A 16,863-nucleotide genomic window follows, 5' to 3' on the forward strand; every position below is an offset into this window, starting at 1 on the left:
TGAGGGGCCACCGTGGTGGCTCACACCTGTAATTCTAGCACTCTGGAAGGCCGAGGCGGGAGGATCACTCAAGGTCAGGAGTTCAAGACCAGCCTGAGCAAGAATGAGGCCCCATCTCTACTAAAAATAGAAAGAAGTTATCTGGACAACTAAAAATATATATAGAAAAAAATTGACCGGGCATGGTGGCGCATGCCTGTAGTCCCAGCTACATGGGAGGCTGAGGCAGGAAGATCACTTAAGCCCAGGAGTTTGAGGTTGCTGTGAGCTAGGCTAACGCCAGGGCACTCTAGCCTGGGCAACAGAGTGAGACTCTGTCTCAAAAAAAAAAAAAAAAAAAAAAAAGAATATGAGGGAACTTTCTGGGGTGATGGAAATGTTCTTTACCTTGATAGAACTGTGGGTTTCATGAGTAGGTGAATTTTCATTCAAAACTGATCAAATATATACTTAAGATCTGTATGTTTCACTGCATATAAATTATACCTCAATGAAAAAAAAAATCTTTTTAGAAAGGATGCTGAAGAATTTTAGAAGGAAAGGAAATCTAACATTTACTGACCATTTGGTAGCCCGTTATATAAATTATTTCCATCTCAAACCCCTAAAAAGGGATTATCCCCATTTTACAGATCAGAAATCTGAGGTTCAGTGAGGTTAAAAATAACTCAGCAGAGGCCTCAAAACTAATAAATGTAGAAGCTAGGCACAATCCAGGTTTGTCTGCCTCTTATAATAGGTTGTCTGAGGGATGGAGAGTATTTTCAACCTAGAGCCAGGAGACTTGTGTTCTATTTGATTACACTGCCATGTGATCCTAAGAACATCCATTTCCCTCTGGGCCTCACTCTAAGAGAACCAAATGAAGCTTATAATTGTTTTGTAATGCTGAGGTTCTAGCAATCAGAATATCTCCAGTCGCTCTTACAAGGATAAGACATGAAGAGAAATTCCATTTGTCTCAAGGCAAACTAATCAGGAGCAACAAAAGCCCTCTGACTCTGGTGAAGAGGATAAATCATCAACTAGGTCAGTGACACAAGAGCTCCAACGTGACAGAATCCAGTTTCCTCCTGTGTAAGAGAAGTAAGCCTGACTCATCCCTCAGTGATGTGATGGGAAGGGATGGACTAGGAATCAAGAGATCTGAATCCTGCTGCCTCTGCCAATGAGATGCCCTGTGGCCTTGGGCACTGCCCTCCATTGGCCCCTAACCCGCACTTGCTAAAAGAGACAGGCTGGCTGGGTCCTAAGGTCCTTCAGCTCCAATATCTTGTCAATTTATAATATCCTGATTTCTGCTTCCACATGTCAATAACAAGGAAAACTGAGCAACTGGAAAAGACCACTGAGTTTTCTAGGTTCCTAAATGGGACCTATGTGACATTGCCCATTGCCCATGTGATATGGGGGCAATATATATACAACTACTCAACTCTGCTGTTGTAGCATTGCATGAGCATGGCTCTGATCCAATAAACCTTTTTTTTTTTTTTTTTGAGACAGAGTCTTGCTTTGTTGCCCTGGCTAGAATGAGTGCCGTGGCGTCAGCCTAGCTCACAGCAACCTCAAACTCCTGGGCTTAAGCGATCCAACTGCCTCAGCCTCCCGAGTAGCTGGGACTACAGGCATGCGCCACCATGCCCGGCTAATTTTTTTTTTTTCTATATATATTTTAGTTGGCCAGATAATTTCTTTCTATTTTTAGTAGAGACGGGGTCTCCTCTTGCTCAGGCTGGTCTCGAACTCCTGACCTTGAGCGATCCACCCGCCTCGGCCTCCCAGAGTGCTAGGATTACAGGTGTGAGCCACTGCGCCCGGCCCCCAATAAACCTTTATTTATTAAAACAGGGAGTGGGGTTTGGAACTAGATAGATATGGCAGTTGCATCTATTTAGTACAACAAATGTACTAAATGCCACTGAATTATTCATTTTAAAATGCTTAATTTTGTGGTATATAAATTTCACCTCAATAAATTATTTTAAACAACCAAACAGGCAGTGGATGGGATTCTGGTTCATGGGCAGTAGTTTGTTGACCCCTGACCAAAATCAACTTTCAATTCTTTACTTAAACTCATTCCAGGCAAACTTAATTAGCAGTTATGTAACTTCTATCTGAATACTTATGATAAGTCACTACCCCACAAAGCAATTTATTTCACTTATGGACAGACTGCAGTTCTATCTGGAGAGTTTTTAAAACAAAGCCAAAAATCTCTTTCCATGACTTCCACCCATAGAGCATTTACTTACATTATGATCTTCTGCTTTACTACAGGACTCCATGGCAGATTGCTTTAAAGGATGAATTTGCTCTAGGTGGAGAAAGACAGAAGGGGAACATGCTTCTGTGCTAAAGTACCAGGCAAAGAGAAAATACAATCTCTTAAAGATACTCCTCCAAATGGGCCAACTTCACACTCACACTCACACACACATACACACTCAGCAGCACATTTTTATTAGATGGAGGATAACTAGAGTTAGTGGTAACAACTGGCAAGCACAGCCATGCCACAGAGGAGAGAAGGCATTCCTGGCTGTGGGAATGGGAAGTTATGAAATCCCAGGGTCAAGTTCTCCTGCTTAACTCTGACTACCCAGGAAGGTCCTCTCCTTGGCACTCAAGATGACCAGTGCTGGCATACTGCAGGTCTGTAATAGCTAGTTCAATTTGGCCAACAGTTCTTCCAGTTCTGGCCGAGCTTTGAACCTTCCCTTGAAGTCTTCTTCAGTGTGCTAGGGAGAAGAAAAAAAAAGTGGAAATTACTGAAGAGCTTTTAGTTACCCAAATATGTGCAGCATCTAAAAAGGGCCCATAAGCTAGCTCTGTAGAGAATGATTTGGGTTCCACTAACTTTTATTATCTACTATGTAGCAGACTTGTATTAGGTACCAAGGACTCAAAGTTGAATCAGACATCCTCCTTGCTTTCAATGAACTTATAGTCTGGTGAGGGAAGACAGATATATAAAGAATTAATACCAAAATGCTATAACAATCACAATAGAGGCATTTTAAGAAAGACAGAGAGGCCAGGCGTGGTGGTTCATGCCTGTAATCCTAGCACTCTGGGAGGCCGAGGCGGGAGGATGGCTCGAGGTCAGGAGTTCGAGACCAGCCTGAGCAAGAGCGAGACCCCATCTCTCCTAAAAAAATAGAAAGAAATTATCTGGACAGCTAAAAAAATATATATATAGAAAAAAAAAATTAATCGGGCATGGTGGCACATCCCTGTAGTCCCAGCTACTCGGGAGGCTGAGGCAGAAGAATTGCTTAAGCCCAGGAGTTTGAGGTTGCTGTGAGCTAGGCTGACGCCATGGCACTCTAGCCCGGACAACAGAGTGAGACTCTGTCTCAACAAAAAAAAAAAAAGAAAGAAAGAAAGAGAGAGAGGCTGGGCACAGTGGCTCATGCCTGTAATCCTAGCACTCTGGGAGACTGAGGCAGGAGGATCACTTGAGGTCAGGGGTTTGAGACCAGCCTGAGCAAGAGTGAGACCCCAACTCTACAAAAAATTAAAAAATTAGCTGGGTGTGGTGGATTGTGCCTGTAGTCCCAGCGACCCAGGAAGCTGAGGCAGGAGGATCACTTGAGCCCAGGAGTTTGAGGTTGCAGTGAGCTATGATGACGCCATTGCATTCTAGCCAGGGCAACAGAGTGAGTGACTATGTCTCAAAAAAAAAAAAAAAATGGAGAGAGAGAGACAGAGAGAATGTCAAAATTGTCCATTTACAATAGAAAATAACACTCACAGGGACTGGAATATTCTAAGTCAGCATGACCAGCACATTCTCTCCCTGTACATAGATCTATGTGAAACCCAAATACTAACCAGAAAAAGCTTGACAAGTACGGACTCAGAACAAGAGAGGCTGGATGAAGCAAATGGTAGCAGTCTAAGATGACCCGATGTATCTGTGTCATGAGAAGGATCATCTTGGCACCTGGACCTGAATACTCAGTATTTAGGCCAAGGTTCCTAATGTTTTGCAAGTTTTCCATGCCTGGCTAAACATCCTTCTGACTGGCATTCTTTACTGAATATATTCAGTCAGGCTACAGTCAAGCCTTCAAGGTCCAGGAAACTTCTTTCTAAAGTACGTTCTCCTGTTTGTGTTCTGATTTATTATACTGTATATAATCTTAAACCATGTTCTTTCTACTACACAACTGCCTGAAAAGAGAGAATTTTGGAGTGTCATGGGCTCACTCCTAACATCAGGATGCTTTGATGAAAGTGAGGTCCTGTGGTCCATAAAGCATCATCCCTGATGCCTCAGAATGATATCAGGGTGCCATCAGATTGTACATTTTTCCTGCTTATTACTTGGGCTAAATTATTCACATCTCTCTGTTGTTTCTAAAATGAGGGAGTCCAGATGTGGTTATTCTTATTTTGAGCAAAAGTAGGCCACTACAAGGCCTTTTCCCAAACTAGTACCTACCTCCCTCACTGACAATCTGACTCCTTCAGGAAGATTGCTTTGGATTATTTCCAAGAAAATCTCTGCAAACGTAGCACTCAAACCGCTGATCTGCAAAATGAAAGAAGATGCTCTAAGGGAGGGAGCTGAAAGCTAGGTGATTGGGCAGACATGGCACAGGCTCAAATGCCAGCTTCTGGGTAGCTGGAGAGCCCTAAGCTATAGGATTAACACCAAAGGCTGGTTTTAGAGCCTGGTCTCTACAGGATTTATTTTGCCATCTGCCCAGGTGTTTTCTTGCTGAGATGGCCACTGCAAATATCTGCTCTTATAGGCAATGGACATGATAACTGGACCAAGAAGTTATCAAGTCCAGACTGAATTTCTGATTCAACACAGGTTTGCCCATATAGACCAGTACCTGACTGGTGTCAGACCCTGTGCTAAGATGTCAGAGGTGAATCAGATGTGTGATGAAAGGGCAGGCAGGGGATTGTGAGAACCCAGAAGAGAAATACCTATCCAACTCAATCAGAGAAGGCCAAAGAAAGCTTCCAGAAGAGGTAACATCTGGGTGGAGTCTTGAAGAAAAACAAGAATAAACTGGTGAAATTCAACAGTAGTGTGGAGGGTTTTTAAGGCAGAGGAAACAGCATTCAGTAACATGTTGAGGCACAACAGTGTTAGGGAATTAAAAGTAGCTCCATAACGCAGCTGAAGTGAATGGGATGTGAAGTGTTTTAAGCAGGAAAATGACATGATCACATTGGTATGGGGGTAAAGTGAAGTAAGATGGATCTGAAAGATTTTTAGGAGGTAGAAGCTATAGAATTTGGTAAATGAATGGATATCAAAGGACAAAGAAGGGTCACATATTAGGCTCAAAGGTGGAGAGAATTATAGGAAAAGAGGAGAATCAGTTACTCTATAGTTAATTTTGCATACACTGAGTGTAGGGAGGACACCTGTGGAACATCCAAGTGCAAAAGTCTAGTAGACAAGGGGGTATCAGGTCTGAAGCTCACCTAACAGATCAGGACTATATATATGTGTGTGTACGTGTGTGTGTGTGTGTATAAATATGTGCGTGTGTATATGTGTGTGTATATATATTATCGGTATATAATGATGGTCACTGAGGCCAGGGAAATGAATGAGATTGCACGGGGGAAGGTATTATAAAAGGAGAGATGAAGGGGTCCAGAACTGAATCCTAGAGAAGAGCATCATTCAAGTGGCAGGCAAGCGGAAGAAAAGGGCTTGACAGAAGGAGAAAAAATGGACAGAAAGAAGCACTAGGAGAGGCAAATACATTTCAGGTTCTCCTTCAATGCCTACCTGAACCACTCGCTCATGAGTAGTAAGGACTGAGTCCAGGACCATTTTGCTGCCTTGGTCCGGCAGCCGCATCACCTCCATGGTTTTGGTAGGCATCGCGTAACTGTAGAAAGCAAGAGTCAGTTACTGGGAGAGTTCACTTAAGTCAGCAGCAGCACGTCAATCAGGGTAGTCCATGAGCACAGCCACTACTGCATGCAGTAGCTCCTGGAATAGGGGATGCTTACCTGCAATCAGGAAGGAAGTACCCAGATCCCCTTTACCTCCTCCAGAAGTCTCTAAACTCCCTGGGTGAACAGACCATGTCTAATGCCTTTCTGCATCCGTAATCATGCTTAATACAATATTATGAATAAAACCTGGTGATTAATACATATTTGCTGCTATTGAAGAATAGCCAGTTCTAAAAGAATCAAGCTCATCACTAGGTATGCTTTGGAGGCTAACCTCGAGTATTCCATCTGTTCTGGAGAAATAAGGCATGAAACTCAATTGTTCTAGAACAGGATCTCTCAACCATAGTGCTACTGACATTTTGGACCAGATAATTCTTTGTTGTGGGGGCTGGCCTGTACACCCCTAGGCTCTACCCACTGGATGCCTGCAGTGTCCCCCAAGTGGTGACAATCAAAATTATCTCCAGACATTATTAATTGTCCCCTGAGGGGTAACATCTCCTGTGTTGAGAAGCACTGTTGTAGAGTCCATGCTTACTATAACCAGCTTCAGCAAATCTATTATACATGCTGCAGTGAAAAGAACACTGAAATTGGGGTCAAGTGTTGGCCCTGCCACTTATTAGCAATATTCACTTCTCCCTCTGGGCCTCAGTTTCTTCATGTATAAATACAATTACAACTTGGCCTATATCAATAGACAATTGTGAGAATCGGGTATGGTGATGAGACAGGACTAGACTAATGGCTACATAAAAATAGGGCATTAGTGTTATGTTCATGTTATCAAAAAGTTCATGAAACTGAAAATAAATAATAATGACAGGAGGATTCTTCAGTTTTCATGCCTCACAAAGTTTCATCACATAATAACAAGGGGCATGTCCCTCTATACATGGACATCTACAAAACGAAGTTTAGAGTAATAGAAAATGGATTAGAGCCATGACAGTCCTAGATTTAAATATTGGCTCTGCTACTTATTACCTATTTGAACTTAGACAAATTAATTCAGCTTTCTGAGTCTCAATTTCTTCAGCTATAAAATGAGAATAGTAAAACCTAATTCAACATAGCAAGACCCTATCTCTAAAAAAGTTTTTTTTTTTTTTAAATCAGCCAGGGCCAGGCATGGTGGCTCATGTCTATAATCCTAGCACTTTAGGAAGCCTAGGCAGGAGGATTCCTTAAGGCCAGGAATTTGAGACCAGCCTGGGCAATATAGCAAGATCCTGTCTCTACAAAAAATTTAAAAAATCAGCCAGACATGGTGGTGCACGCCTATAGTCCCAGTTACTCAGGAGCCCAGGGTTTGTGAGCCCAGGAGTTCAAGGCTGCAGTGAGCTATGATCATGCCACAGCACTATAGCCTCGGTGACAGAGCGAGACCCCATCTCTTTAAAGAAAAGAATAATAAATAAATTAAAAAAAAAAAACCTAATGCCTAGGGTTTTGCAATGATTAAATGAGATTACATAAGTAATTTGCCTGGTACACTATGCCCACAAATGTCAGGTCCCTTGCCCTCCTAAATAGTCAGTAAATGCTGGGTATTACAAACTCTTTCATGTAGGCTCTATAAATAACATCCCCTCCCACTTTGTAGCACAATGTCTGATCTCCTCTTCTTCCAATTCAAATACAGTAATAACCTCCCAACATAAAAAAAAATGGGGATACAATCATAGACTTTTTATGGAAGATCAAATAAAATAATTATGTTTAAAGCTTTCGGAAAACTAAAAAGCACTCTAAAATACTATTTTTCCTTTTTGTCATTCTGCAGATAAGACTGACCAACTAAAGTGAGAGTTGTCCATTCCTGCCACTAATCATAGGTTTTCTTCTTTAACAGTTCTGGCAAGATTTAATTGATTTGCTCATTTATTAATCCATTCAACAAACATTTACTGTTCTGTTCTAGGCCCTATGGTGGGCAATATGAAGTCTATGCTTTGAGGAGCTCACTACAAGTGTTTTGGAAAGGTAGGTGAGTACACAAACATCTGTACAACAATAAGACAAAGAGAATAATAGGTATGTGCCGAATATTATAGGGACTAGAAAGAGAGAGGGGGGTTCAGGAAAGGAGTCGAAGGTGAGGCAGTGATTTATCAAGATGTAAACAATGAGTACAGATGTTTGTCTGGAGGGCATTCCAAGAAAGTGCAGCAGTATCTACAAAGGCAAGGAGGCACCAGCGTGCCTCAAAGAGAACAAACAGAAAGCCAGACATTGGTTTTTTATTTATTTATTTTTATTTATTTTTTTTTTGAGACAGAGTCTCGCTCTGTTGTCCAGGCTAGAGTGCCATGTCATCAGCCTAGCTCACAGCAACCTCAAACTCCTGGGCTCAAGCGATCCTACTGCCTCAGCCTCTCGAGTAGCTGGGACTACAGGCATGTGCCACCATGCCCGGCTAATTTTTTCTATATATATTTTTAGTTGGCCAGATCATTTCTTTCTAATTTTAGTAGAGACGGGGGTCTCGCTCTTGCTTGGGCTGGGCTCGAACTCCTGACCTTGAACAATCCTCCTGCTTCAGCCTCCCAGAATGCTAGAATTACAGGCGTGAGCCACCGCACCCAGCCCAGACATTGTCTGATAAAGAAATACTGGGAACTCTGGTCATTTCAAAGTATAACAAGCCTTTGAGTGGTCAGAGTGCAGGCTATTTTTCTTTAGTATCTACACTTTTCTGTGCTTTCCAAATTTTCTGCAATAAACATTGCTTGGGGCCGGGCGTGGTGGCTCACGCCTGTAATCCTAGCACTCTGGGAGGCCGAGGTGGGCGGATCGTTTGAGCTCAGGAGTTCGAGACCAGCCTGAGCAAGAGCGAGACCCCATCTCTACTAAAAATAGAAAGAAATTATATGGACAGCTAAAAAAATATATATATATAGAAAAAATTAGCCGGGCATGGTGGTGCATGCCTGTAGTCCCAGCTACTCGGGAGGCTGAGACAGGAGGATCGCTTGAGCCCAGGAGTTTGAGGTTGCTGTGAGCTAGGCTGACACCACGGCACTCACTCTAGCCTGGGCAACAGAGTGAGACTCTGTCTCAAAAAAAAAAAAAAACAAAAACAAAAAAAAAAAAACATTGCTTGGATGATCAGAAAGTAAAAACAAAAGGAGAGAAATGAAAGATTAGGATTTCAACAGTCAACCTAACATGGCAAAATAGTGCTACCTTTGCGGAGTATTGCTTGGAAAGGGACACAACGGAATTTGCTGGGGTGTTGGGGAACTCAGAACCTGTGAACTTCACTTTATATAAGTTATATCTCAATTTAAAAAAAATTTAAGTATATTTTTTAAAAGGAAAGAGTGGCCTCATAGCAAGTGATGCTGGGTGATGCTTTTACTCTCTGCAGAGCACAGGGGCTGGTTCAAATTCAGGCTTGGAAGTTGCTCCCAGATGAGTAAGATTTCCATCTCCTCAGGCAGCTGCTCAGCAAGGGATGAAGATAAATTAAGGGACTGGCATGAGAAGCCTCTTCCTCTCTTCCCCTCCTGGGTGAGAAGCAGCGCAAACCATTTAAAGAACAAAAGCTGGCATACTGCTGTCTAGCCCAATTTCATCTCAAGGTTACAGCCATCATCTCTATATCCCACCCCCACTCCCAGAGGAAAAATGGATCAAGATGAAATGAAAGTCAGAAAAAAAGAATTTCATCTCTGAAAAGCTGGGCAGTCAGAATGCCTAACAATAGTCTGAAAACCTCAATCAATGCAAAGAAGTGAGTTGCTAAAAACAAACAGCTCTTCATGCTCTGAGCTATTTGCAGCAAAGAGCCAGGAAAGAAGCAAAAACCAGCACATTGTTCATTCTGCTGTTCTAGGAATCATGTCCATGTCTGTTAGGATTTGATCCAAATCAAAAAATATTTATTCAGTGCTTACTATGTGTCAGGCACTTGGCAAAGTCTTAGGGTTAGACCACTAATGAAGACAGAAAGAGTCCTTGCTTTACAGAGCTTAAAGTCTAATAGGAAAGACCAATAATAGTCAAGGAATTACAAGATAAATAACACATGTTATGAAAGAGAAGTTATATACCCATTACTTCTAAATATATAACGTAAGGACCTACCTTTTTTTCCCCTTGAGACAGAGTCTTACTTTTCACCCTGGCTAGAGTGCAGTGGCATCATCGTAGCTCACTGGAACCTCCAACTCCCGGGGGCTCAAGTGATCCTCCTGCCTCAGCCTCCTGAGTGGCTGGGACTACAAGCATGCATCATCATGCCTGCCTAATTTTTTCTATTTTTAGTAGAGAGGGGGGGTATCGCTTTTGCTCAGGCTGGTCTTGAACTCCTGACCTCAAGTGATCTCCTGCCTCAGCCTCCCAGAGTGCTAGGATTACAGGTGTGAGCTATCATGCCTAGCTAATAAGGACCTAACTTAATGAGGTTCCCTCAAGAAGTAAAATTCAAGATGATGCCTAAGAAAAAAGTAGGGGTTATAGTTAGTTGAAAGGGGAAGAGTAGTCTAAATGGAGCATATGCAAAGGTCCTGAGGTAGAAAGAGGCAAAAACAAAGGCAGTGTAACTGGAGGTAGAGAGAGAGAAAATGTGAAGAAAGGAAAGCCACATGAAGAAATTTTATTTAGATCCTAAAGGAGTAGGAAGCCATCGAAGGATTTTAAGCAGGAGAGTGACATAATCTTATTTCCATTCTAGAAAGATCACCCTAAATGCTGTGTGGAGAACTGGAAGAATCAAGAGGTAGGAAAAAAAAGGGGGGATTCAAATCCAGACCTTGCCACTTATTAGTTATGGGAATTATAGGCAAGCATCTATAATAATAACAATAATAATAATAGCAGCCAGCAGTTGCTGGGCATAGTTCTAAGCACTTTAAATATGTTAGCTCCCTCAATTTTCACTATAGTCTTTTTAGGTAGGTGCTTTTAATAACCCTATTTTACAGATGAGGAAACCAGGCACAAAGAGGTTAAGTATACTGCCCAATGTCACATGGTAAGAATGTGGCAGAGCAAGAGTAAAACCCAGGCAGTCTGGCTCCAGAGTTGATGCTTTGAACCACTATGTACAAGATGCTTGTTTGAATTAAGTAAAATAATATACAGAAAAAGTAATTAGCTTTATCAGAGTGGTAGCTGGTGCTCAACAAATGTTACTGCCTTCCTGCCTTCATTCAAATGCAGCCAGGGCTTTTTACAGCCAGGTTTTTAAAAGCAAAATCTTTTTTTTGTTTGTTTGTTTTGAGACAGAGTCTTGCTCTGTTGCCTAGGCTAGGGTGCCAAGGCATCAGCCTAGCTCACAGCAACCTCAAACTCCTGGGCTGAAGCAATTCTCCTGCCTCAGCCTCCCGAGTAGCTGGGACTATAGGTGTGTGCCACCATGCCTGGCTAATTTTTTCTATTTTTGGCGGAGATGGGGTCATACTCTTGCTCAGGGCTCAGGCTGGTCTCAACTCCTGAGCTCAAGTGATCCTCCTGCCTTGGCCTCCCAGAGTGCTAGGATTACAGGCAGGAGCCACCAGGCCCATCCAAAAAACCAGCATCGTTAAAGAATCCTTCTGAAAATTTAAAACACTATTCCAAGAAATTGATCCACTGTAGGTATGACAGTAACATTCTGTGAATGACATTTAATGCCTCTTTGCCATCACAACCTCTAAGAAGCTATCTGTAATCCTTGCCAGCTGGAAAAAAAATTCTTCATTAATTATTAATAACAATATCATTAGTTACAGAGTGTTTACAATGTGCCAGTGTCTATGCTAAGTGCTGTCATGTACTAGTTCATTTAATTTTCAGAACTTAAAGAAATAGAAAAATTATCATCCCCATTATATAGATAAGGAAACTGAGATTCAGAATTTCCCAAGGTCATATTGCTAATAACTGGTAGAGCCAGAATTTCAATGTAGGCAGTTTGATTCCAGAGCTTGTACTCTTAGCCACTTGTTATTCTAAGTATGGTCCACAGACAAGCTGCAATTAATAAACTGAAGTCAGCAGTTCATGACAAGATAAGAAGCATACACCAGTCACTAAACATACTGTTTAATTTAGCCAACTCTTTTTTTTAACAGCAAGACTTTCTTCATGAAGGAAGCAAAGTATGAATGTACATTTTGGCATAAGCTCCCGATATCTTCTTGGAGTGGTACTTGAGAAGCACTGCTCTAAATTACTATGCTACTCTGCCTTCTTGAACTCTCTTTGCACTTTGTCTTTCACATATCATCTTCCACATTATGTTATAATTATGTCTCCTGGTGTGTATGTATGTAGGTGCATGTCTGTGTGTGTGTGTACTGCATGTGTATGTACTCCCTGAAATCAGGGAGATTCACCCTAGTATCCTCCATTCAGAATGTCGAGTGTAGTGCCTACCACATTGCAAGAAGAGGCTCAATTAATAGTTTCTGAATTAATTAAAAACACTTTCATGGCTGGGCCCGGTGGCTCACACCTGTAATCCTAGCACTCTGGGAGGCCAAAGCAGGCAGATTGCTTAAGGCCAGGAATTTGAGACCAGCCTAAGCAAGAGTGAGACCCTGTCTCCACAAAAAATAGAAAAATTAGCCAGTCGTGGTGGCATCCACCTGTAGTTTCAGCTACTCGGGAGGCTGAGGCAGGAGGATTGCTTCAGCCCAGAAGTTTGAGGTTGCAGTGAGCTACGATGACACCACTGCACTCTAGCTCCGGCAACAAAACAAACAAACAAACAACACTGTCATTAAACTTTAGGAAATGTATATACACCACACAACTGGATTGTGTAGTCATATTCAAGAGTCTGTCATTCTTTCAACAATGACTGAATATCTCCCATGTGGCAGGTCTTGTGCTAAGTACTAAAGAAACAAAGAACACAGTCCCAATCTAGAGGGAATGCACAGTCAGAGGGAAGGGGAACTGACACATGAATAGATCATTACAGCCCAGAGCACTAAGTGACATGATAGAGGTGTGTGTCAAGTGCTGAAAGAGCAACCAACTCTCTGGGGCATCAGAAAGAGATAAAGCGCATTTTAGGCTTAATAGAATTGAAGTACTGTCAGCTGTGAGAGCTAAAGTCATAGCTTATTATCAAATCTTCTACAGAGCACTTTGAGCACAGTTGTACTCTAAGTTATAAAGGTTTAAAAGTTCAAATTTGGCTTAAGGATTTAAAATAAGACCCTATAGAACTAATAATACTGGAGTTAGGGAGAACTGGGTTTAAATTGAGGCAACTTACTGGTTTTGTGACTTTTGGGCCTTCTAGGCCTTGGTTTCCACATCTGTAAAATGGGAATATACTAATATCTAATGAGCAAGAAAGTATAATTTTTCCCATATCCACATATTAGGCATGCACTACCTTGTACAATGGCAAACTATCCAAACTATTATTTATTAAATATTTTTCTTTTAAATCAACTCACTTTTAAAAAATAAATTTTAAAGGGAGAGTTGGAATGTAGAACTTGAACTCTCATAATTTGCTGGTGAGAAAGTAAAATTGCACAACCACTTTGGAAAACAGTTTGGTAGTTTCTTATAAATTTACATATACTACACTTAGCATTTGACACAGGAATCACACTCCTAGAGAAATGAAAACTTACATTCTCACAAAAACCTGCACATATTTATAGTGGATTTATTCATAATTGCCACAAACTGGAAATGATACAAATGTCCTTGAATCAGTGAGTGGATAAACTGTGGTACACCCTTTCAATGAAATGCTACTCAGCAACAAAAAGTAACAAACTACTTTATATAGGTAACAACATGGATAAATTTCAAACGCATTTTGCTAAGTGAAAGAAGCCAGACTCAAAAGGAAAAATACTGTATGATTCCATTTATATGTCATTCTGGAAAAGGCAAAACTACAGAGACAGAAAATAGATCCGTAATTGCCAGAGACTGAGGGTGGGAGTTGGGATTGACAGTAATCAAGACAGTGTGGCATTGGTGTAAGCATGGAGATACATATATATATAATCAGTGTAACAGAACAGAGTCCAGAAATAGGCCCACACATACATGGTCAATATATTGTCAACAAAGGTGCTAAGATAATTCATGGAGAAAATAAATCTTTTCAACAAATGGTGCTAGAACAATTGGATATCCACATGCAAAAAAAAAAAAAAGGACTTTGTCCATGTCTCACATTATATACAAAATAATTCAAAATGCATCACTGATGTAAATGTAAAACTTAAAACTATAGAACTTCTAGTAGAAAACATATGAAAATATCTCTATGACCTTGGGTTAGGCTAAGATAGACAGATAGATTGATTATTGATTGACTGATTGAGACAGGGTCTAGCTCTGTTGCCCAGGCTAGAGAGCAGTTGCATCATCATAGCTCATTGCAACCTCAAACTCCTGGGCTCAAGTGATCCTCCTGCCTCAGTCTCCCAAATAGCTGAGACTATAAGGCATATACCACCATGCCCAGCTAATTAAAAAAATTTTTTTGTAGAAGCAAGCCTTGCTACAAGTACCAAGGCTGGTCTCAAACTCCTGGCCTCAAGCAATCTTCCTGTCTCGGCCTCCCAAAATGCTGGGATTACATGCGTGAGCTATGATGCCCAGCCAGATTTTTAGGTATGATACCAAAAGCACAAAACATAAAAGAAAGAATTGGTAAACTGAACTTCATCAGACTTAAAAAACTTCTGCTCTACAAAAGACACACTGTTAAGAAGGCAATAAGTCATAGAAGGAGAAAAATATTTGCAAAACACATATCTGAAAAGGAACTGGTATCTAAAAACAGATGAAGAATTTTCATAACGCAATAATTTTTCAAAAACCCAATTTTAACTTTTTTTCATTTTTTTTTTAGAGACATAGTCTTGCTATGTTGCCTGAAACTCCTGGGCTCTACCAATCCTCCTGCCTCAGCCTCCTAAGTAGCTGGGACTACATGCCTGTGCCACTGTACTTGGTTCCAATTTTAAAAATGGACAAAAGATTTGAAGAGATACATCATCAAAGAAGATATACAGATGGCAAATAAACCATTTCTCCTCTTCCTGGTCAGCACTTGGTATTGTCAATTTGTTTTAAAGCTATTTAATAGGTATATAGTGGTATCTCATAGTGGTTTTAAGCAAAATGTGGTGTGTATAAATATAATGTAATATTATTCAGCCTTAAAAATGAAGGAAATTCTGACATACGCTACCATATAGATGAACTTTGAGGACATTATGCTAAGTGAAATAAACCAGTTACAAAAAGACAAGATTCCATTTATAAGAGGTAGAGTAGTCAAACTCAGAGACAGAAAGTAGAAGGGTGGTTGCCAGGGGTCGGGGGGGAGGTAGGAATGAGAAGCTACTGTTTAATGGATATGGAGTTTCAGTTTTATAAGATGAAGAGTTGTGGAGGTGGACGGTGGTGACGGTTGCACAACATTATGAATGTATTTCATATAACTACACTGTACATTTAAAAATGTATGGTTAGTATGGCAAACTTCATGTTATGTGTATTTTATCACAATTAAAAAAAAACTTGTAAAAACATGGATGAATGTCAAACACATTATGCTAAGTGAAAGAGGCCAGACACAAATAGCTACATACTGTGTGATTCTATTTACATGAAATTCTGGAGAAGTTAAAACCACAGGGACAGAAAACTGATCAGCGGTTGCCAGGGATTTGCATGGGGGAGGGGAAGGAGAGTGACCACGCCAGGGCAGCAGAGAATTTTTTGGGTTAGTGAAACTGCTCAATATTTTGATTGTGGCAAACTGTACACCTAAAAAGAGTGAATTTTACTACATGTAAATTATATCTCAAAAACCTGATTTAACAAAAAGCAGATCGTGCTACCCACACCAAGAACATCCCATACAAAGGCATCCTTCATACCTTTCTTCGACTTTAATGGAGAGATCGTTGCAGAGGTTGTGAACATATTGGGCAAAACTCTCTGCCAGGGTCATGTCATAAGCAGTCAGGTGAATGTTTAAAACACCATATTCATAATCTGTCCCCAAATTAATGGCTCTTATTTCTACTTTTCCCCTCTTCTTCTTGGGCTAAACAGAAAACAAATACAAAGAGAAAGAAAATAAATCAAAGTTTTGTATAAGAAATTCTAATAATACCATTTTGATATTAAAATAGTCCATCTTTCAAATAAATTTGTTTCACCATTTTTCTCTCAGGTTACCCCTTACCTACAAACTGAAGGCTCCCGGGAAGGAACAGGCAGCTTCCCTGGCCGGTTTGGGCTGTGACATAAGCCAAAGCAAGGAGAGACAATATTGCTGTCATTATCATTTTTTTATTTTATATTTTAAAAAACCAGTCAAATTTAGCAGTGGAGGGTTGAATACCAACTTTAGTGCCACTAATGTCAATAAGTTGCTGTCATTACTTTAACATGAATACACGTGACTGTCTTCTGCTACTACCTTGTTTTGAGACTCACCTCCCGTCTCTGGCCTTCTGTTTTTCAATTTGTAAATTGATGGGGTTATGATAGATTAAAATATTGTTAATCTAGAACCCATAGATGGATTTCAAGGGGTCTACGGACCCCAAAATTTATATGCAAAATTTTATGAGTACATTTTTCTGAAGAGAGAATCCTTAGCTTTCATCAGAATCTTAAAGAAATCAACAGCAAGGAATCTTAGCATTAGTTCTCTTCTAGCCATTCCAGCTCTAAAATTCAACAATTGTCTATACACAGCCTTCCATCTGAGAACTGAGAGATACAATAACTATTTGATTTCTTCCTTTCCCTGTCATATAAGATATTGCTTCACTACATATTAACTTGTGTAGGTTGGTATAACAAGTTAAAATGAGGCAGGCCTGGGAAAAGATATTTCATACAACATAGGTCAGAATGAAGAAAGCTTCTCAACTGAAAATAATCTAACCTAAATGCCCATCAAGAGGGAGACTTGTCAAA

The 16,863-nt window shown here is 40.6% G+C and overlaps 1 protein-coding gene across 1 annotated transcript in view; it reads right to left on the minus strand.

The window, feature by feature from the left end:
* Positions 1-1,999: 1,999 nt before the first annotated feature.
* The window catches only part of MRPL48 (mitochondrial ribosomal protein L48), a 49,138-nt gene continuing 34,274 nt past the window's right edge, over positions 2,000-16,863 (minus strand). The window contains exons 5-8 of the mRNA XM_069469273.1: positions 15,810-15,979; positions 5,771-5,873; positions 4,454-4,543; positions 2,000-2,744 (exon numbers count right to left, since the gene is read on the minus strand). Coding sequence (XP_069325374.1) covers positions 2,670-2,744; positions 4,454-4,543; positions 5,771-5,873; positions 15,810-15,979 — 438 coding nt within the window. The 3' untranslated portion in view covers positions 2,000-2,669. The remainder of the gene's footprint in view (positions 2,745-4,453; positions 4,544-5,770; positions 5,874-15,809; positions 15,980-16,863) is intronic.

The sequence above is a fragment of the Eulemur rufifrons genome, chromosome 6, assembly GCF_041146395.1.
Source record: "Eulemur rufifrons isolate Redbay chromosome 6, OSU_ERuf_1, whole genome shotgun sequence".
Classification (NCBI taxonomy): Eukaryota; Metazoa; Chordata; class Mammalia; order Primates; family Lemuridae; genus Eulemur; species Eulemur rufifrons.